This window comes from Macaca mulatta, chromosome 12, assembly GCF_049350105.2.
Source record: "Macaca mulatta isolate MMU2019108-1 chromosome 12, T2T-MMU8v2.0, whole genome shotgun sequence".
In the NCBI taxonomy this organism is placed as follows: domain Eukaryota; kingdom Metazoa; phylum Chordata; class Mammalia; order Primates; family Cercopithecidae; genus Macaca; species Macaca mulatta.
In genome coordinates, this window is record NC_133417.1 from 12,999,399 (window position 1) to 13,021,948 (window position 22,550).

Here is a 22,550-nt window from a genome sequence, read left to right on the forward strand (position 1 = left end):
CCCTGAGGGATGTGAAACTGGATATGGATACAGGTAACAAGACAGATCTTGGAAAACACAGAAAGGTACTGCCTCCCAGAAGCACCCATGGCAGTGATGGCTGCAAGCCTGTTAGAGCTGTCTCAGGTTCAGCATGATCCCAGAGAAAATCAGCTGGGGAGGAGAAGACAGGTTAGCAAAGGCTGAGGAAGAAGCAATGCAGAAAGGCTTGAGGGGTTCCACAGTGACCTGGTCACTCTAGCACAGTGCGAGGCAGGCTACTGAGGGTCTCCAGGACCAGAAGAGCAGGTTGAGGGTACAAATGGGCCGAAGCTCTCAGTACATGTATTAAGGGCTGGTAGCTGGATGTGGAGGTTTGGGAGAGTCCTAGTGACTACATCTCACCCCCTTAGGCCAAGTGTGATGGCTAATATTAAGTGCCAACTTGACAGAAGGATGCAAAGTATTGTTTCTGGGTGTATCTGGGTGTTTCCGGATGTCGCCAGAAGAGATTAACATTTGAGTCAGTGGACTGGGAGAGTACTCCCCCTCAGGAAGATCTACCCACAGTGTGGGTGGGTACCATCTAGTCAACTGCCAGAGCTGCTAGAAAAAGCAGACAGAAGAAGGTGGAAGAAGCTGACTTGCCGAGTCTTCTGGCCTTCATCTTTCTCCTGTGCTGGACGCTTCATGCTCTTGAATATCAGACTCTGAGTTCTTTGGGTTTTGGACTCTTGGACTTACACCAGTGGTTTGCCAGCGGCTCTTGGGCCTTCTGCCACAGACCGAAGACTGCACTGTTGGCTGCCCTATTTTGAGGTTTTAAGACTTGGACTGAGCCACTACCACCTTTCTTGTTCTTCAACTGGCAGACAACCTACCATGGGGCTTCACCTTGTGATTGTGTGAGTCAGTTCTCCTCAATAAACTCCCTTTAATTTGTACATGTATACTATTAGTTCTGTCCCTCTAGAGAACCCTGATTAGTACACCAAGGCAAGTCCTACTGACAAAAGCAACAAAAGCTGTCATGCAACTCTTTTGCCTCCAAACACGTGGGACTCGTGAACGGCATGACTCCCTTGATGCAGCACAATAAACAAACCACCCCGTTAGTGATCTGCTGAGGGAAGACGAAAAAAGTACAGAGAGAACATCACCACATAACCCAGTATATACCCAATAATGCACTACGTTTTAAATAATCATTAACTAATTATTATTCATCACCAAGATTAGATTTTTCTATCATTAGAAGCAACAGAGGCTGATGAGCATATTGAATCCAGTTAGGGAAAAGAAGCAAAACCGTTTTTATGTGCATTTGAATATGAGTGTGAATTTTCAACCCAATTTAGATTTTTAGATGTTTTAAGTAGCTGAGAATTGGAAGTTATAATTCTACTATTGAATTATAGGTTTAGTCCATTATCAGAGTAAATTAGACTGGAGACATTTGCTTCATATAATGATGTTTTTCTTTTCTGAATATTTTATAAACACATAGGCTACACACTTCTTAATTCTACATTAATAAATATATCCCTCAGATCATCTGTTTTCATATTTTTGTCTGATTTACCAAAACTTTGAAATAAAAATTAAAATCTTCCTCTAAGCTGTTTCTCTCTGTCAAGCCCTCCATATAAGAATTACCACTATGGAAGACTTGGGCTGGCCGAGTTATTGTAACTACTCTTTGCAAAAGTTGAATACGGATCATCCTCAAGCTATTCTCCAGCTTAGTTCTGCTGGTTTCTCATTGGCTCCCTCCAACGTTCCCAACCTTGGCTTTTCCTGTTGAACTCTGTCCATTAGTTCATTCATCTGGCAGCATAACTGGTTAAACCAACAATCATCTTCCTCAGCCTGGCTCTAGGGCCTCTGCAAGTTGGAACTGCAACACAGGTACTCACATCAGGGCACTATTAACCAATATCCACATAGTAACAATCGGAAGTCTTTTACTTTTGCATTTATTGATATTTTATGTGCTATACACATAGGGTTAGCACAAGCGTTTTAATTAGGGACCATAATGATTATTTTACAACAGCCTCTTTTGATCTTAATATTTACTTTCAAAGGTACTAGTTTTCCCCTTCTGCTTTCTTTCTGTATATATTTAATTGGTGCACCTTTGTCTGCATTTCAAACCCGCTTTTAATCATTTTTAATTTTCTTTCATAGATTTCATTTCCGAGGATGCCAAAGATCTGATTATGCCTTTCTATTCAGATTCTAGAATATTTCATTATTTGGCAGCTGTGGATGATACTGAATGGAGATTGTATTTCTGAGTACATAATCTGTATGACATGGTCCAGGGCCTTCAATATACGGAAGACTGAGCTGGACATCCTGCTTCCATTAGATAATGTGCTCATCCATTCATTGGCAACTTACAGTTTTCATAGACTTTCTGAACAAAATCTGTCTTATCTGACAAGTAATTTTCAGTGAATACTGGTCAAAAACTCTTTTATTCTTATTATTCTGTTACCAACTCTTAGAAACACTTGAAAAAGTTAATTCTAATTGTTTGACACAAATTCGATTCACTTAGTAGTTGCTGATCCCTTATTTTTTGTGAAGCATGATTCAAGGCCCTGTGGTAGAATTAAGGATAAATCACATACTGCCTCTATCTAAAAATGTAGGGCCAGTCGCTAAAGACAAATTCATCCTCCAACAGACGGATGGAAGGCAAAGTATAATAGAAACAATGTAAGCATACTAGTGACCAAAAACTACAGGAAACCATCAAATTTTAAGTCACAAATAAAGTAAGCAAGATCAGTTGGTACCATGGAATAGGATATTTGAATGGTAGGCTGAAAAGAATAGATAATTATTCCATTTTCTGAAGGATTTTCAGAGAATAGTTACTCTATTCTGCTGAAGGATTTTCAGAGAAAAATCATAATCACCTTTACAGAAAATTATTTTCTTGAAGTAAAAATGGAAAAATAAATAAATAATTAAACGAAAAGGGCAAAGATTAGATCAAAGTGGTATAGTTTGGCCTCACATGAGAGGTGGTGGAAGCATGAAAAATGGAGCCTAGTTGTGGTAGGTAAAAGGGATCAATACCCTGAGCAAGCACTCTCAGACAGCATCCTGGAAAACTGACTTTTTTTGTCTCTTCTCAAATGGCACCATCTCAATGATGCCTACCTTGACTGACATATCTAAAATTGCAATCTCGTTTCCTCCAAGAACTCCTAGATCCATTACTTTCATCTATTTTTGTTCTTCTCATAGCATTTATTATCTTCTTACTTACTATATAATTCATTTACTTGTGTTTATTCTTTATAGTTTGCCTCTCCTGCTAGAATGCAAGCACTCTGAGGGTAGGAATCTTCTCTTTTACATTGAGACATTTCACCTACTTGAAGGGAAACTTGATACACAGTAGATGCTGAAAGAAATATTTGTTGAATGTTTTGGGATACCTCCCTAAAATTTTCTCAAAGACACAGATAATATCTGATTCATTTTTGAATATGTAATTCCAAGAGATATGATTAAACCATTAATAGATGCAACAGATATTTGTTAAATTGGATTTTAAAAAGAACACTGGCAATTTGCTTCTAAATCGGCTTTTGCCTTATTGTCCTTTTTGGCAATTTGGTCTCTTTCTTTTCTTACTTTTCTTTCTTGCTTGGTCTTGGCATATTGAATAGGTGCCTTTCATTGATCTTAGTGGTCATTGAATGGTAGGCCTTTCATTGATCTTGGTGGTCAACATTGCCAGGTATTAGATTGCAAAGTTTCACTCACAGTCTCAGTGTCTTAGACAACATGGTCCATCTGGTAACTTGCTGGATTTGCTATTGTCACAGGTGAGCTCCAACAGGATAAATCCCAGGAGAAAGCCTGCATTGATGTTAAACGCATGAGGTCCCAGAATCTGCCACTCTCTTTTTCTTTGATCTTATTATATTTTTGTTTGGTTGGTTGTTTTTTATTTGTTTGCTTTTTTTTTTTTTTTTTTTTTTTTTTCGGGGCAGAGGGGGTCTGGTATTTGCTTGTCTCTTTTTCAATCTTTGATGTTACTTCCATGGCAATGAATTCATTCCTCCCTTGTTGGCTTTTTCTCTGGCCCTGTTTAAATTTGGAGGCTTCCTGTTCTAAAGACCCCAGTTTGTATCTGACTTGAATATCTGATACTTTTGAAATTTCTCAGTTGTAAATATTTGTCTCACTTTTGTTCTGACAGTCCACTTCTTAAAGAAACAGGTATAAAAAAGGATCCAAACTGCTGTCTTCCAGCTTTTAAGACTTACACTGGCTGGGCGTTTGCTGAGGTACATGCAAAGCTCATGGTCCTTCAGAAGAAGCCCACCATCATCAACCTTTGGGATACTAGTCAAGGGCTGATTAATTTCTGCCATTACAAATGAGGACAGAAATTCCAATTTTCTGGTTAAATCTCTTGATTTTTAAAATTAGCCTGAATGTTGGGTATTTAAAAAAGAAAGTAAAACAGCATATAGGCAAAATTGGACAATGGTTTTCCAAATCTTGCCCAGGGTCATCATTTCATAGCTTCTGTTTTACTGTTTGATTGGATGAATGACTCAGCCTGTCCCATCTTTGGAACTTCTGATGTCTGTAACTTTAATATGCTAGTAGTACACATCTTGTCTTAGTTTTGCTTCTACTTTGGAGCCAAATAATGAGTGGAGGCAATTGCTTACATTTTTACCAACAATTACCTCTTCCTTATTGGTTTTATCATCTATCATTTCACAAGTTTCCAGTGTCTCCCTTTTTTCTGCAAAAAGAATGTATCCTATTTATTTTTTGCCAGTGATAGAGAGTGGGCGATTTCTTACCCAGACACAGCCCAGCACTGAATAAGAGAAAGCACTGTTCTTGATAGTGCTCCTCATTTAGAAAGTGCCTATGCTCCCTCACTTCATCCATGCCCTGGCATCCTGCCCCAGTGCTCCAGGCTCACATCCCTCTTACTACATTCTGCCTATGACTTGTGACCCAACCCCAATAATTGCCCTTAAATTTCACCAGGATTTGGTCTCTCTTGTTCAACCCTCAGCACTCTCTCAAAGTATTGTTTTAGTAATAGCAATAGTAAGACTTATTGATCATGTTTATATATCAGGCACCATGCTTAGAGCTGACTTTCATTTTTTCTCTCAACTTTGAGTTGGCTACTCTGACTTGCTCCATTTTACAGGTGAAAAAAATGACGGCATACAGAGGTTCAGCAGCTTGAATGAGACCTCGCAGCCACAAGGTGAAGAGCTGGAATTCCACAACCTTCAATCTAGAGCCCCAACTATAAGTGCCACGCACACAGTCTCCCCCTAGATTCTTCTACGCCTGGTTCCACTGAGTAGCCTTCTTAATGAAAAATCCCAGGCTAGGGTGACCAAATTCTCCTGATTTGCCTGAAACATTGCCATTGTTAAAACTAAATGTTCCATATCCTCACAGCTCTCTCCGTTCTCGGAAACCTGGCACAATTTGCCCCCTTGTCTCAGCCAAATTGAGCAAACTGGTCCATGCTGTTTGGTGAGCGTTTTGCAGCCCTGGAGGAGGTGAAAAGCAGAACTGGGGCACAGTGATAGCAGCAGACACCACCCATGTTTTCTTAATGGCATAAATCAGCTCCTGGTATTTTCTGTCTGATAGGGCAGCCCTATCTTCTCAAACTACCTTCTGGTTTTGCACCAGCGGTGTATTCAGACCATTTTTCTTATTGTTTTGGTTGTCCTTATTGCTCCTGGTTTAAATCTGATCAATTGCCAGACCTCTGGTTCCTTTCTCTAAATAGGTATTTTTCACAGACTGACAGACATCAGCTGCTGACACAGCCCTATGCTTAACATACATTTTATAATTTTTGTCTGAATGAATTTACTATATTTTTACATTAGATTCTTTGGCCAATGAGGTAAATTATGTACATTTTAGTATTCAAGCAAAGAGTTCAATGGAAATCCTCCTTTCACATCCCCCTTATACCCATGCCAGTGGGGCTTCCTGCCCTGAACTGGGTTCCTAGAGGGTCCCACTGTGGTCATCCTCGGTCATATCCTGTGTCACAAGGGCAGGGCCTTATGAGCCCAGGGGAGATGACTACAGGAAGTTGCCACCACCTTCCAGAACACCATCTCCCCACACAACACCCAGTTTCCTGCCTCAACAGCTCTGATAGTCCCTCGAAGGTCTTCACTGTTCTCTTCCCTCATCTGCCTTCCTGAGGGGTGGCCAGCAGGCAGCTGTCTGCAGTATGGGCAGAACTTTGACCTGCGGGATGTGGACGTGAAGGGATGTCTATCTGTCAAGGGAGGGGAGTAGAGCATATTTGATTCACTAGTTTTTTAGCTTGATTTGTAACTCTTTAGATTCATACGTGGTTCTCTGTTTGTACTCTTGCCTCAGGCTTACAAACACCCTAGAGGGGCTTGGCTAACTTTATATGAGTTTATTGAGGATTACAGTAATTTAGCCCACATTTAGCCAGTCTCCAAATATCTTACTAGCTACTTCTACTAGCATGCTAATGAAAAGCTACTAGCATCCCGCTAATAGCAACTAATAGAAAACAAGATATGTTACCATTTGCTCCTTTAGTTCATGTTAATGAAAACAATGCATTTTTGTATAATACTGGTATTAAGATATTCCCTTCATCATATGCAAAACAATTAATCTACTTTTAACACATTTAAGAGAAGTCTTTATCTTATTTCACTCATACGAAACTTGATGAAATGTAAGATTAGCAAGTCCACAAATCACAATAATCTTACATTTAAAACTAGAAGGAAAATGGCACTAAGTAATGTGATTTCAGGCAGAGCCCAGGGCAAGCCCCAGAGTCTGTGTTTGTATCTCCAGACATTGATTCTCTCTCCTCAGAGGGAAAACCTGCTCCCCAGATAAACTTCTGCTCAAACGGTCACACAGACCTGGGCTCAAATCCTGTTTGTTTTCCTTGGTGGCTATTGAGGAATAGGGATTGAAGACTTCTTCAACTTCTCTGTATCCTGTTTTTATATTTGTGATATAGGAGATAATAGCCTTTCTCACAGGGCTGCTTTGGGTGGTTAAACACAATTTTAAAATGCCGTACATAATAATAACTCTTTATTTTATTTTTTTCTTATTTTTCCTTTGTATCTACTTGCTTCCTTTTTCTTTTTTTTTCAGTTTATTTTCCTCGATGTAGGCCTTCACTTTTAACCCTGCAGCTGCCTTTCCAAAGGAAACAAAGGATCTATCATTATTCTATCATAGGATCACCAAATAAATAGTTTTATTATATCTGGCAAGTTTTCAATTCGAGTCTGAGTTATTAGAGAGATGTCCATTAGGCAATGCTAAGTATAAGTAAGGAAGACAACAAGGGGTGGCCTCTGAGCATGGAGAACCTATTAGGAACTTATTAAGGGAAGAATGTAGAATGCAGACTAATATCATTTATAATTTACAGAAATAAAATTCATCCAATTACTCAACAACTTTTTACAGACTGTATTTTATGTGTCAGGCATAATGCTATAGAAGTAAATGAAAGTAAAGAAGAAAATCTCATTCTTTATGATGAGCTTAAATTCTATGGCTGGGCTAGAGATGATGAGATAGATAATTTAAAAAATAAATTTATTTAATTATGTATTATAAAGTAATACGTGTTTTTAAAGAAAGCTATGAATAAAAATAAATCAGTGCATGCAACTTTAAAACAAATATATGAACTGTCTTTTAAATGATGTATTCTTTCTATTGCCTTAGTTTCTCCTTAAAGTACTTTTCTAGATGGAGTAAAACATTCAGAAAGTTTAAAGAGGGTATGCAGTAAAAAGTAAGGCTTTCTTCCTTTTTTGTCCTACTCTCTGAGATTCTAACTTACCTCTTGCTTTAGTATCGTTTCAGAAATTTCTATGCCTATATGTGCTTTCATGTTTATATGTTCTCTTCTGTTTTTTAAACACAAAAAAAGCTGTTTACACTTCATTGCACATTGATATTTTTTCTTTTAACAATTTATATTGGAGATGATTCTGTATCAGAACATATAGGATTGCCTCATTCTTTTTAATGAGTACATTACTCTTTCGTAGAGGTTTGTCAGGCACCAATACATAAGGTGAACCTAAGACCAAAACCTGACCAATAGACTGGTAAAGATAAAAGAGTCATTTAGATTCAGACAGTTTTTTATTTGCACAAACAGCTAAGCAAAGAATAGTCATGCACCGTTGCTGTAGATACCAAGAAGGATGACATCTAAACAAAATGGGTTAGATGACCACAACATGGGCTGTGGGATTCCCATTGCTAAGAACACAGGTTTGTTGGTTTTTGTTTGTTTGTTTGTTTTTTTGACAGAGGAATTTCACTGTTGTTGCCCAGGCTGGAGTGTAGTGGTGTGATCTCAGGTCACTGCAACCTCCGACTCCCAGGTTCAAGAGATTTTCCTGCCTCAGCCCTCAGCTTCCCGAGTAGCTGAAATTACAGGTGTGTGCCACCATGCCCAGGTAATTTTTGTGTTTTCAGTAGAGATGGGGTTTCATCATGTTGTTGGCCAGGCTGGTCTCGAATTCCTGACCTCAGGTGATACACCTGCCTCAGCCTCCCAAAGTGCTGGGATTACAAGCATAAGCCACCCGCACCCAGCCAAGAACCCAATTCTTGATTGAGCTAAACGATTTTGTGTTATGCAGCTCTATTCTGAGAGGAGAGGGCAGAGAACCCCACCCTTTATCACAATCTGAGAGGTGATGAGAAACATGGTGGCCTCCCACAGGGGTGGGAAGGCAAGTGATATGAGTTTTTGGAGCAGCCATTTGCTGGCCCTCACCTTCTTGCACTTTGAGGTATCCTGGCAAGACTCAGATCAGCTGTGGTGCAAGCCTGTGGCTGAGTGGACTCTGGGTACCTGCAAGGAGCACTGTGGCAAAGCTGTTCCCATGCAGGGCTGACTACAATTTTTAATCAAACCCTTTTTTGATAAATTTGTGGGTAATTTCAAATCTGGTATTATACCTAGCATATATTCCTTTGCAAACATTTGCTAATAATTATAGGACAAATTGCTGGAAAAAGAATTATTGGGTTGAAGAGCATTTGTTTCCAGTTTTGAATAACATCGCCCTTTATTTTATATATTATTAATTATAGTGCCATCAACAGTGTATAAAATATTTCCATTTTCTTCCATGTCACCATGGTATATTATAACTGTTGGTCTTTACAATATAAGTTAAAAATATTTTAGTGTGGGTTAACATTTCTTTTTTCATTAGTGAGGCTGAGCATCTTTCCATACATATGAAAGTCATTTGTATTTTCATGTGTTCCTTTTCTTTACCTATTTTTTCATTGTTACCTGTTTTTTTAAAAAAATTGTAGCAACTTTTAGCTTATTATTAAAAGTATGATTGTTTAGCTTTATTTATTTATTTATTTGTTTTTCTTACTTCCATAGGCTATTGGGGAACAGGTGGTGTTTGGTTACGTAAGTTCTTTGGTGGTGATTTGTGAGATTTTGCTGCACCCACCACCTGAGCAGTAAACCCTGCACCCAATTTGTGGTCTTTTATCTCTCACTCCCTTCTCACCCCTTTCCCTTGAGCCCCCAAAGTCCACTGTGTCTCTCCCATGCCTTTGCATCCTCATAGCTTAGCAACCACATACAAGTAGGAACGTATGATGTTTGCTTTTTCATTCCTGAGTTACTTCACTTAGAATAATAGTTTCCAATCTGATCCAGGTCACTGTGAATGGCATTAATTCATTCCTTTTTATGGTTGAGTAGTATTCCATCATATATATATGATATATGACACATACATATGATATATATATATATAATGGTTTCTTATCCACTAATTGATTGACGGGCATTTGACATTTGAGTTGGTTCCATGTTTTTGCAATTGCAAATTGTGCTGCTATAAACATGTGTGTGCAAGTATCTTTTTTGTATAATAACTTCTTTTCCTCTGGGTCGATACCTAGTAGCACGATTGCTGGATCAAATGGTAGATCTACTTTTAGTTCTTTAAGGAATCTTCACACTGTTTTCCATAGTGGTTGTACTGGTTTACATTGCCACCAGCAGTGCAGAAGTGTCCCCTGCTCATCACATCCATGCCAACACCTACTATCTTTGATTTTTTGATTATGACCATTCTTGCAGGAGTAAGATGGTATCGCATTGTGGTTTTGATTTGCATTTTCCTGATCATTAGTGATGTTGAGCAGTGTTTCATATGTTTGTTAGCCATTTGTATATCTTGTTTTGAGAATTGTCTATTCATGTCCTTAGCACACTTTTTGATGAATTGCTTGTTTTTTTCTTGCTAATTTGTTTGAGTTCTTTGTAGATTCTGGATATTAGTCCTTTGTCAGATGTGACAAAAATTGTGAAGATTGTGAAGATTTTCTCCCACTCTGTGGGTTATCTGTTTATTCTGCTGACTGTTCCTTTTGCTGTGCAAAAGCTCTTTAGTTTAATTAAGTCCCAGCTACTTATCTTTGTTTTTATTACATTTGCTTTTGGGTTCTTGCAAGCCAATGTCTAGAAGGGTTTTTCCAATGTTATCTTCTAGAATTTTTATAGTTTTCAGATGGGACAAAGATTGTATAGATTGTGAAGATTTTCTCCCACTTTGTGGGTTGTCTGTTTACTCTGCTGAATTCCTTTTGCTGTGCAAAAGCTATTTAGTTTAATTAAGTCCCAGCTATTTATCTTTGTTTTAATTACATTTACTTTTGGGTTCTTAGTAATGAAATCTTTGACCAAGCCAATGTCTAGAAGGGTTTTTCTAATGCTATCTTCTAGAATTTTCGTAATTTCAGGCCTTAGATTTAAGTCCTTAATTCATATTGAGTTGATTTTTGTAGACAGTTAAGAGATGAGGATCTAGTTTCATTCTCCTACAGGCAGTTTGCCAATTATCCAGCACCATTTATTAAATAAAGTGACATTTCTCCACTTTATGTTTTTGTTTGCTTTGTCAAAGATCAGTTGGCTGTAAGTATTAAGGTTTATTTATGGTTCTCTATTTTGTTCCATTGGTCTATGTGCTTGTTTTTCTGCCAGTACCATGCTGTTTTGTTGACTATGGCCTTATAGTATAGTTTGAAATCAGGTAATGTGATGCCTCCAGATTTGTTCTTTTTGCTTAGTCTTGCTTTGGCTATGTGGGCTCTTTTTTAGTTCCATATGAATTTTAGAATTGTTTTTTCTAATTCTGTGAAGAGTGATGGTGGTATTTTGATGAGGATTGTGTTGAATTTGTGTGTAACTTGGCAGTATGATCATTTTCACAATATTGATTCTACCCACTCATGAGCATGAGAAGTGTTTTCATTTTTGTGTCATCTATCATTTCTTTCAGCAGTGTTTGTAGTTTTTCTTGTAAAGGTCTTTCACCTCCTTGATTAGGTATATTCCTAAGTATTTTATTTATTTATTTATTGCAGCTATTGTTAAAGAGGTTGAGCTCTTGATGTGATTCTCAGCTTGGTCACTGTTGGTGTATAGAAGAGCTACATTGATTTTGTATCCAGAAATTTTGCTAAATTATTTTATCATTTCTAGGAGCTTCTAGATAAGTCTTTAGGGTTTTCTAGGTAAACAATCATAACATCAGCAAACAGCTACAATTTTGACTTCCTCTTTACTGATTTGGATGCCCTTCATTTCTTTCTCCTGTCTTATTGCTCTGGCTAGGACTTCCAGCATTATGTTGAAGAGGAGTGGTGAGAATGGGCATCCTTGTCTTGTTCCATTTCTCAGAGGGAATGCTTTCAGCTTTTCCTCACTCAGTATTATGTTGCCTGTGGGCTTGTCACAGATGACGTTTATTACATTGAAGTATGTCCCTTGCATGCCAATTTTGCTGAGAGTTTTAATCATAAAAAGATGCCGGATTTTGCCAAATGCTTTTTCTGATCTTTTGAGATGACCATGTGGTTTTGGTTTTTTATTCTGTTTATGTGGTGTATAATATTTATTGACTTGAGTATGTTAAACCATCCCTGCATCCCTGGTATGAATCCTATTTGATCATGGTGGATTATTGTTTTGATATGTTGTTGGATTTGTTTAGCTAGTGTTTAGTTAAGGATTTTTGCATCTGTGTTCATCAGGGATGTTGGTCAGTAGTTTTCTTTTTGGTTAAGTCCTTTCCTGGTTTTGGTATTGGAGTGATATTGGCTTCATAGAATGACTTAGGGAGGGTTCTCTCTTTCTCTATCTTGTGGATTAGTGTCAATAGGATTGGTATCAATTCTTCTTTGAATGTATGGTAGAATTCTGCTGTGAATCTGTCTGGTCTTGGACTTGTTTTTTTGGTAATTTTTGATTACCATTTCAATCTTGCTGGTTGTTATTGGTCTGTTCAGAGTATCTAATTCTTCCTGATGTAAGCTAGGAAGGTTGTATCTTTCCAGGAATTTATCCGTCTCCTCTGGGATTTTTAGTTTATGTGCATAAAGGTGTTTATAATAGTCTTTAATTATCTTTTGTATTTCTGTGGTGTCAGTTGTAATATCTCTTGTTTCAATTCTAATAGAGCTTATTTGGATTTTTTCTCTTCTTTTTTTGGTTAATCTTGCTAATAGTCTATAAATTTTATTTATCTTTTCAAAGAACCAGTTTTTTGTTTCATTTATCTTTTGTATTTTTAAAATTCCATTTCATTTACTTTTTCTCTGATCTTGATTATTTCCTTTCTTCTGCTGGATTTCAGTTGAGTTTGTTCTTGTTTCTCTAGTTCCTTGAGGTGCGACCTTAGATTGTTTGCTTGTGCTCTTTCAGACTTTTGATGTAGGCATTTAGGGCTGTGAACTTTCCTCTTAGCACTGCTTTCGCTGTATCCCAGAGGTGTTGATAGGTTGTGTCACAAATGTCATTTATTCAGTTCAAAATACTTTTTAATTTCCATCTTGATTTCATTTTTGACTGAATGATCATTCAGGAGCAAGTTATTTAATTTCCATGTATTTGCATCATTTTGAAGGTTCCTTTTGGCATTGATTTTCAGATTTATTCCCCCATGGTCTGAGCAAGTGTTTGATATAATTTCAGTTTTCTTGAATTTATTGAGGTTCATTTTGTGGCCTATCATTTCCTCTATGTTGGAGAACATTCTATGCACTGTTAAATAGAATGTCTGTGGTTATTGGGTGGAATGTTCTGTAAATATCTGTTAAGTTCATTTTTTCCAGGGTGTAGTTTAAATCCATTGTTTCTTTGTTGACTTTCTGTCTTGACTACCTTTCTAGTGCTGTCAGTGGAGTATTAAAGTCCCCCACTATTATTTAGTTGCTGTCTATAACTTAGGTCTAGTAGTGATTGTTTTACAAATTTGGGATCTCCAGACTTAGGTGAATATATATTTAGGATTGTGATAATTCCCTGTTGGACAAGGCCTTTTATCATTATATAAGGACCCTCTTTGTCTTTTTTAACTGCTGTTGCTTTAAAGTTTGTTTGGTCTGATATAAGAATAGCTACCCCTGCTCGCTTTTGTTGTCCATTTTCATGGGACGTCTTTTTCCATCCCTTTACTTTAAGTTTATGTGAGTCCTTATATGTTAGATGTGTCTCTTCAAGGCAGCAGATGGTTGGTGAACTCTTATCCATTCTGCAATTCTTTATCTTTTAAGTGGAGCATTTAGGCCATTTATATTCAATGTCAGTATTCAGATGTGGGATAACATTCCATTCATCGTGCTATTTGTTGCCTGTACACCCTGTTTTTTGTTTTTGTTTTTTTAACTGTATTTTTTGTTTTGCAGGTCCTGTGAGATTTATGCTTTAAAGAGGCTCTGTTTTGACATGTTTCCAGGATTTGTTTCAAGATTTAGAGCTCCTTTTAGCAGTTCTTATGGTGCAGGCTTGGTAGTGGCCAATTCTCTCAGCATTTGTTTGTCTGAAAAAGACTGTGTCTTTCCTTCATTTATAAAGCTTAGTTTTGCTGGGTACAAAATTCTTGGCTGATAATTGTTTTGTTTGTGGAGGTTGAAGATAAGGCCCAATCCCTTCTAGCTTGTAGGATTTCTGCTGAGAAATCTGCTGTTAATCTGATAGGTTTTCCTTTATAGGTTACCTAGTGTTTTTGCCTCATGGCTCTTAAGATTCTTTCCTTCATCTTAACTTTAGACAACCTGATGACAATGTGTCTAGGCAATAATTTTTTGGCGATGAATTTCCCAGGCATTCTTTGAACTTCCTGTATTTGGATGTCTAGTTCTCTAGCAAGGCCAGGAAAGTTTTCCTTGATTACTCTCTCAAACATTTAGATTTCTCTTCTTCCTTGGGAATGCCAATTATTCTTGGTTTGATTGTTTAACATAATCCCAGATTTCATGAAGGATTTATTCATATTTTGTTATTCTTTTCTCTTTGTCTTTGTTGGATTGGGTTTATTCAAAAACCTTGTCTCTGAGCTCCGAAGCTCTTTCTGCTACTCGTTTCATTCTATTGTTGAGAATTTTGAGAGCATTTTGTGTTGATTCTGAAAGTTTTTATTGTTTTTTATTTGTTATTTATTTCACTGACTATTTCTCCCTTCACTTCTCATATGATTTTTTTTCGTTTCCTTACATCAGGCTTCAACTTTCTCTGGTGCCTCACTGATTAGCTTAATACCTAACTTTCTGAATTATTTTTTAGGTAAATCAGGAATTTCTTCTTGGTTTGGATCCATTGCCAGAAAGCTACTGTAATTTTGGGGGAGGTGTTAAAGAACCTAGTTTTGTCATATTACCAGAGTTGGTTTTCTGATTCCTTCTCATTTGGGTAGTCTATGTAAGAGGGAAGGTCTAGGACACAAGGCTGTTGTACAGTTCATTATGTTCCACTGGGTGTTTCCTTGATGTAGTACTCTCCTTCTTTTCCTAGGGATGTGGCTTTCTGAGAGCCGAGCTGTAGTGATTGTTATCTCTCTTCTGGATCTGGCCACCCACCAAGTCTATCAGGCTCTGGGCTGGTACTAAGGGCTGTCTGCATAGAACTGTCTGTGGGTCTCTCAGCCATGGATATGGGCATCTGCTCCAGTGGAGGTTGTAGGAGGGTGAAATGGACTCTGTGAGGGTCTGTAGCTTTGTTTGATTAATGCACTATTTTTGTTCTCATTGGCCTCCTCCTGGGAGCTGGCATTTTCAAGAAAGCATCAGCTATGGTAGCATGGGGAGGAACAGGTGGTGGCCAGGGCCCCAGAACTCCCAAGAGTATATGCTCTTTGTCTTCATTTACCAGGGTGGGTAGAGAATGACCATTAGATAGGGGAAGGGCTAGGCATGTCTGAACTCAGACTCTACTTGGGCAGGTCTTGCTGCAACTGCTGTGGAGGATGGGGGTGAGGTTCCCAGGTCAATGAAGTTATGTTCCTAGGAGGATTGTGGGTGCCTTTGCTGTGTCATGCAGGTTGTCAGGGAAGTGGGCAAGGCTGGCAGTCACAGGCTTCACCCAGCTCCCATGCAACACAAAGTGCTGGTCTCACTCTCAATGCGCCCCACCCTCAACAGCACCAAGTGTGTTTCCAAGCAGTGGGAAAGCAGGGTTGTGAACTTCTCCCAGGCCACCCACCTCCCAGCTGCAAAAGTAAGTAGGGCTTTCCTGCTTCCCCTACCTGTGGAGTCTGGACACTGGATTCATGCCCTCCCTTGCATTCTGGCCAGGAGACTTCTCAGTGGGTTCAGATTGTTACGAAGTTCAGCTAGAGATTTCCTTCTCCCTATGGCCTTTTCTAAGTGCCTCTCGTAGCCCTCCTGAAGGTCCACTGCGAAGCAAGGCAGCAATTGACTCAGAAGCCTACAGGGATTTTCCTGCTGCTTCATTTGGGCATTTTGCTCAGCTTTCTAAATTCAATGAGCTCCAAGTAAGGTCAGAATCTTCTCCTGTAGTCTAGACCTTCGGGTTCCCCAGTGGGGGTTTGTGTTCAGGGGCAGATGATCCCTCTTGTGTGGGATGATCTCCCTTTCCCGCCACAGTTTGGGCACTCGCAGTATTTGGGGTGTCTCCTGGGTCCTGCAGGAGCAGTCCGCTTCCTTTGGAGGGTCTGTGGGTCCTCTGGGCTTTCGTAATGTATTCCTGCAGTCTTTCTGGAGCAAAAGTTCATGATGCGAGCCTCCACTCGCTGTTCTGCCTGTCCGAGTGGGAAGTGCAATTTAGCCCTGCCTCAAAAGTACGATTTTTTTTTTAAGTACTTTTTAAAGTTCTTGGGAGGGTGATTATATAGATTTTTTTTTTTTTTTTTTTTTTGTGAACAGTCACATGGTTTTCAAAAATTTTACATAGACAAAATTTTGTATATGTTTTAGTTCCAAGTTGCTGGATTTTATGCCATTCCTAGAAGAATCTCCAACACTCTTACGTTTAAAAAATATAATCCCTATTTAAAACTTCTGTGAAACTTATTCTTAGACATTAAACATCTATGTATTTTAAAATGTTCAGTTCAATCTAATTTTTTGTTTGTTTTTTTGACTAAGAATTTTCATTGAAAATATATTTTGTACTTTGTAAAATGCCTTTTCAGTATCTATTAAGTGATAATATATAAATCAAATATGTATGTGTGTATATATACACATTACGTATTTGTGTGTACATATATACATTATATGTGTGTGTGTGTGTATATATATTTTTTTAAAGAAACAGGGTTTTATTCTGCTACTCACGCTGGAGTGCAGTGGTGCTATCATAGCTCACTGCAGCCTCAAACTGCGTTCAAGCCATCCTCCCTCCTCAGTCTCCCAAGTAGCTGGGACTACAGAAAAACCACCGCGCCTGACTCCTAAATCATATATATTTTTCAAATATGTTTTCAACAGTTTAAGAGCTTACAAAATAGCTATGTAAAACAAGATTACTGAACAGTCTTGATAAGAAAAGACTTCTTGGATTACAAAAATGTTAGAAAAGAACTATTTTTTCTAAAGTCCTAAAAATATCTTTTTTCTCAAGCCCTTCTGCTCCAGGCTGGAAGTAAACTGAGCTGCTACAGTCTTTCTCTCGCAGCATTTGGAGAAGTAACATGGGTTAAGTGATGTAAACTGAGAAGACATTCTAATGAGAAGTAAAGGATCACATTCTGCCTCTTTTTTTTTTTTTTTTTTTTTGACAGCAGATTCTGTGAGCTCTTGTCTGTTTGCTTTCTGGGCAGGAAGGGAAACAGACCACTGCAGACATCTTAGTGCAGCAAAGTTCACCCTAGTTGCTTTACAGAAAGTCATTGTGTCATTTGATTGATATCCCTAAGGTACTGTAAGATGAGGAATGAAAGCTACTACCTTTTCTTGCCATTATTACCACATCATGGTAAAGAGTGAAAAGAAACATAGGTTTGAATAATTGTATTTGCTTTGGTATGAAATTAGATAGGGTACAGAAGTATGTATCAGAGTAGTACATGCTCCAAAAATTAGTCATTGGCACACAAAGACATGACTGTCATCCTCTAGCTGGTGATATCCAGGCCTCATTTGTGCACATATGGGTGCATGGCAGAAAGCAAATCAATGTAGATTCTAACTGATATGCAACATTGTGATAAAATAGACCTTAGATTTATATATCCTGTTTAGCTCCATTCCTTCCAACAGGGGTGTGAATTTTGCTTCTGGATGACTGAAGTTAGAAATTTTTATTTTCCAGGTTTACACAGCCAGTTAGTGGTCATGTGGTAAGTAGAACACAGGGTTTCTACACCAGGGTCCCTTCATCTCCACACAGACTCCGGAGTGAATCTTCAAAGGCTGGAGGCTTCTCCCGACACATAACTCTTGTCTTCCAGTACAGCTAATGTCAAACGCCACTATTACAACCAATCTGTCTTCTTTTATGATCATTGGAGCAAGCTGGCTGAACAATCTGGAGAAGACTTGAATTCCCTAAAGCAGAGGTTGCTTCGGAGGGACGTTTCAAGGTGTCTCCTTCCTAGGGAGCACATTTTATAAGGCACCAAGATATTTCGTGCACGCCCTGAAGAAATCAGTTCCAGCTTCATCGGATTTCATTTCCCTAAATGCTGACTTTCACTGTAATGTCACTCGGCTGTGATTTCATACAGATTCCATACACAAGAGACAAAAAATAAGCAGACATGGGCTTGTAATAAACGTTAGATCTGGCAACAGAGTGAATTTTAGAACCATCTTCTGGGACATTAAAGGGAACGTATGTGGGGGGAATGACGAGATGATTTTACAGGTTTTTTTTTTTTTGCTGCTGTTGTTGTTGTCTTTGAGTTTATAAAAGAGATCTCTTTTCTTTTAGGTGGTTCCAATATTGAGTGTGTTCTTTCTTTTGTCAATCAATTAAACAAGTCGACAAAGGAGAGTGATTGATATTCACAGATTTCTAGTTTTCAGCAACTCAAAAATATCCACCTGTTATCTTGTATTCTGAGTCAAAGAGCGACAAATTCTTTTTTGAAGTTAATGAATGGCATATTTTATCCACAGTCTACTAAACTAAGGTTAAGATCAAAAGAGCTCTCTTATTCTCATGATAGTGACTGAAAAAATAAGTCCCGATTTTTCAATTATTCATCTCCACCTCCACCATTCTATTATCTATCCCACTAGTGATTGAAATTGTCTCCTAGCAGGCTGTCCAGGGTGGGACACAGGAATACACACACACACACACACACAGGTATGTATGTGTCGGTGTGCCATGACTGTGTATCCAAACATAAGATTATTTTAATGATATTAACAATGTGTAGCACACAATTTATGAATAATGACAAAATATGCAATAATCTATTATTGTCAGTTCTGTACAACCAGCTGAGTTTTATAGAATGCTTTTGCTGACTTTTGTTGAATGATTTTATCTGTAGCACATAAAGTCTCTGTCATATATTCTTTTTGAAAGATTTCTTTATTTCCTTTACAACCCTTTAAAAATGTAAAAATTAGTCTTGACTCACGCATCATAAAAAAATAGGCCTCCAGCCAGACAAGCCAGGTAGTTTTCGGACCCCTGGTTTAGACAATCCTCAAAACAATAAAGCAGTCCCTGATTTGTAATGTATGTCAACCTCTGTGGTATAAGTATTTCCACTATGGTAGACTTCAAGCTGTCAAAGGGATTTCACTGAACATGGAATTGGGGAGAGCTGTGTGGTCGCAGCCCAACATACAGTATCCCCACAACACAGATAGAATAGTCATGCAATTCCTCCAGAGCACCTTTGGTTAAAAGAGACAGCAAATCAATATAATATAGTGAAATAATTAGAAATCAATGAGTTTATTAGCTTTTAAAACTAATTTCACGTTTATATAACTTAATTATTAGTAGTAGTATTTTTAAGATGGAGTCTCGCTCTGTCTCCCGGGCTGGAGTGCAGTGGCACAATCTAGGTTCACTGCAAGCTCCGCCTCCTGGTTTCAAGCGATTCTCCTGACTCAGTCACCCAAGTATGAGAGACTACAGGCACCCACCACCACGCCTGGCAAATTTTTTGTGTTTTTGGTAAGGACGGGGTTTTATCATGTTAACCAGGATGGTCTCTATCTCCCAACCTCATGATCTGCTGGTCTCAGCTTCCCAAAGGGCTGAGATTACAGGCGTGAACCACCACGCCCAGCCAACTTAATTTTTAATAATGGCTAGGTTAACCAAGAGCTCACAAAAATTTCTGAAAATCTACAACTTGAAACTCATAAACTGGTAAGAAGCTGACTCAAACACACCACTGATGGCCCATTCTTTTGAATTCCATAAATACTGGACTGTTTGACATTTTTTAAACCACGCTCTGTCATGCCTCCCCAATCTTTTCACCCTATTCTTTCAAGACTTAGCAGCTTCTCCTGCTAGAAAACTTCTGCTATTTTTCAAGGTTGAATTAAATGTCCCGTTTCCTATATAAATATAAAATTTCTATATTCCAAACCTTCAGTGACAGGGGCTTCATCCACTGTAGCCTTTACCTCCTTGTTCTGCAAGGGCTTATCTCAGTTTCTCCAACTCAGAGACTGAATATTTATGGCCCAGCAGAGCCTGGTGTACAACAGGGGCACAATACGCATTCCTTGAACTGAACTACTAGCAAAAATGGCGAACTCTTGGCTGCCAGTTTGCAGAGCTTTGTGCAACTTTCTTTGTATTGTAGAATTGGTGCATTTCACCGTACCTCTTCTACAAGACAGCAGGGAAGAAACAGCTCACCATGGTATTAGTCAAAAGTTTGCATCGGAAGAGTGAAAGTCAAAGGGTAGTGTCTTGACTGCAGGTTTTAGATTCCATGGGTTTTGTTTATAATTTAAATATCTTTCATCACCACAGATAACTGAAGTCTTTTTTTTTTGAGGAGGTACATAACCAAGGGACTAGGCAGTGGCACAGAAAGGTTACAAGCAGAAAAAAAAATAAAAATAAAAAATGAGGAGACCTGCTGACTTTAAAATGCACACACCTGCTATCTTGTGGTTTAACCCTCACTCCCTCACTGGTCAGATTCTCTGGCTGCACGCCTTTCCTTGTAGACTATCTGGCATAGATGGAGGAGGTAAGTCCCAGGGTAAGACTCCTCAGTGCCCCACCACTTCTCTCAGTTGCTCTGCTCACTGATTTTCTTGCTGCGTTCATTGAAGCAAGGGGCCTGGGAGGTGCAGGGAGGATCAACTCACCTCATAGTCAATGTCTAAGGCATCCGTCTCGCCCTTGGTGCGGAAGTGCTGTGTGTGCTTGTCCACCGTGAAGTTCACCTGCTTGCCCACCCGCTCGATGAGGACCGAGTGCCAGTGCTGGTCATCCAGGAGGCTGCCCAGGGTGGCAGAGGGCAGGCTGCTGCTGAGCCGCGCTTTGCTGTCATCTGTGAAGAGGGGAGGAAGGCAGGATGATGTCTGTGTCCAAGGGCAGCTTTGCACACCAGAATGCTCCACAAGCAAAGGCAGCTATCTCTGTTCTAAAGGCAAAGAATTATGTCTCCCTACGGACCAGGAACTGTGCTGGACCTGGGAAGTAATAACAGGCTTTGCCCACAGATTCCAGAATCAAATTCAATATGCATACCTCCTTCCAGACAAAATAGGGCATGTTTTCAAGACTTGAAAAAATAAATAATAAAAGGAACTATGTCCTTATGGCTACATAAATATGATGGAAAATGGGCATTTTGTTTTTAGAAAGAATGAATATTCTTTGAGTTTGAATGGTTCTTGAGTGGAGAAAGCCAATTAGGAGCTGTGCCTAGGAGGAGGAGTAAAGCTGGGATACGTAAAGGGAAGACAGCTAGTAAGTTTCTGGGCAAAAGCAGCGGCAAGGAAGTAATCATCCCATATGCCATGGCTGAGTACCTACTGTATGCACGGCACTTAGGAAGAAATAGCCTTCATCTTTAATCCTCTAAGGGAAAATTATCATCTCCATTTGACAAATAGGAACCTTGAGGCTCAGGGAGATGAGGCATGCATGCCTCAGGTACAGTCAGGACTTGAATGGAGGTCTGCCTCGTCCTTTTTACTTTGACCACAGCTATGGATCATGGCTCAAGTCATACTGTTGATGATTGAGCTTCTGTTGAGTTTGCAAGACCCCCTTGAGAAGACATGAGAGATACAGCTGGAAAGGCATGCTTTGCAATCCAACTGCCTGGTTCTCCCTCCCCCTCCTTCTCTCTCACTTTTATGGAAGTCCCTGGCCATACCCTTCTACCAAAAAGATTACAGCTTCTATCTTCCCCCGCGGAAATTGCTTCAACCTTAGCAAAATGAACAATTAAATAGAACTAACGTTTGTGTATATAGACATTTTCAATTTTTGCAACATTTTATATATTAAGTCCCTTAGTAACTGAAAGCTAAATGTCTCTCTCCTCCCTCTGGGGAAGTGTTTTCTCCAGTACAGCTGCAGCAGCCTGTTCAACGGTGTGATGTTCAGCAGGCAGGAGCCGCCACTTCCCCGAAGGCTGCTCACTCCCACCTCCAAAACCGCCCAAAGCACCATTCCCTTCACTGAGTAACTTGGATGCTTCCTATAGGGCTGGGGGCATCAAACTCATTGTAATTAGAAAAGTGAAGCTGGTGAATTAATAGCTGACTTGGTTTCATGGGTTTATTCACTGTTTGTTGCACAGCTTCTTAGTTTTCATTCTTTGATGGATTACGCTGATGAATTAAAAGATGTTTTCATTTTTTCTCCCTCCCTTTCTTCCTCCTATGGAAAGGTATTGTGAGTCAGGTGTGGTGGCTCACACCCGTAATCCCACCACTTTGGGAGGCCAAGGCAGGCAGATCACTTGAGGTCAGGAGTTTGAGACCAGCCTGGTCAATGTGGTGAAATCTCATCTCTACTAAAAAAACAAAACAAAACAAAACAAAACAAAATTAGCCAGGCAAGGTGACAGGTGCCTATAATCCCAGCTACTTGGGAGGCTCAGGCAGGAGAATCACTTGAACCTGTGAGGTGGAGGTTGCAGTGAGCTGAGATCACACCATTGCACTCCAGCCTGGGCCAGGCCACAAGAGCAAAACTCCATCTAAAAAAGAAAAGAAAGGTATTGTGATCTACCTGAGCTGGGCACAGTGACAGGTAATGTATCAAGGAG

At 39.2% G+C, this 22,550-nt stretch overlaps 1 protein-coding gene across 1 annotated transcript in view; it reads right to left on the bottom strand.

Annotated features, from left to right (window-relative positions):
- CNTNAP5 (contactin associated protein family member 5) overlaps nt 1-22,550 on the bottom strand; it is an 861,846-nt gene that overhangs the window by 442,815 nt on the left and 396,481 nt on the right. Inside the window, exon 6 of the mRNA XM_015109883.3 lies at nt 20,632-20,816. Coding sequence (XP_014965369.3) covers nt 20,632-20,816 — 185 coding nt within the window. The remainder of the gene's footprint in view (nt 1-20,631; nt 20,817-22,550) is intronic.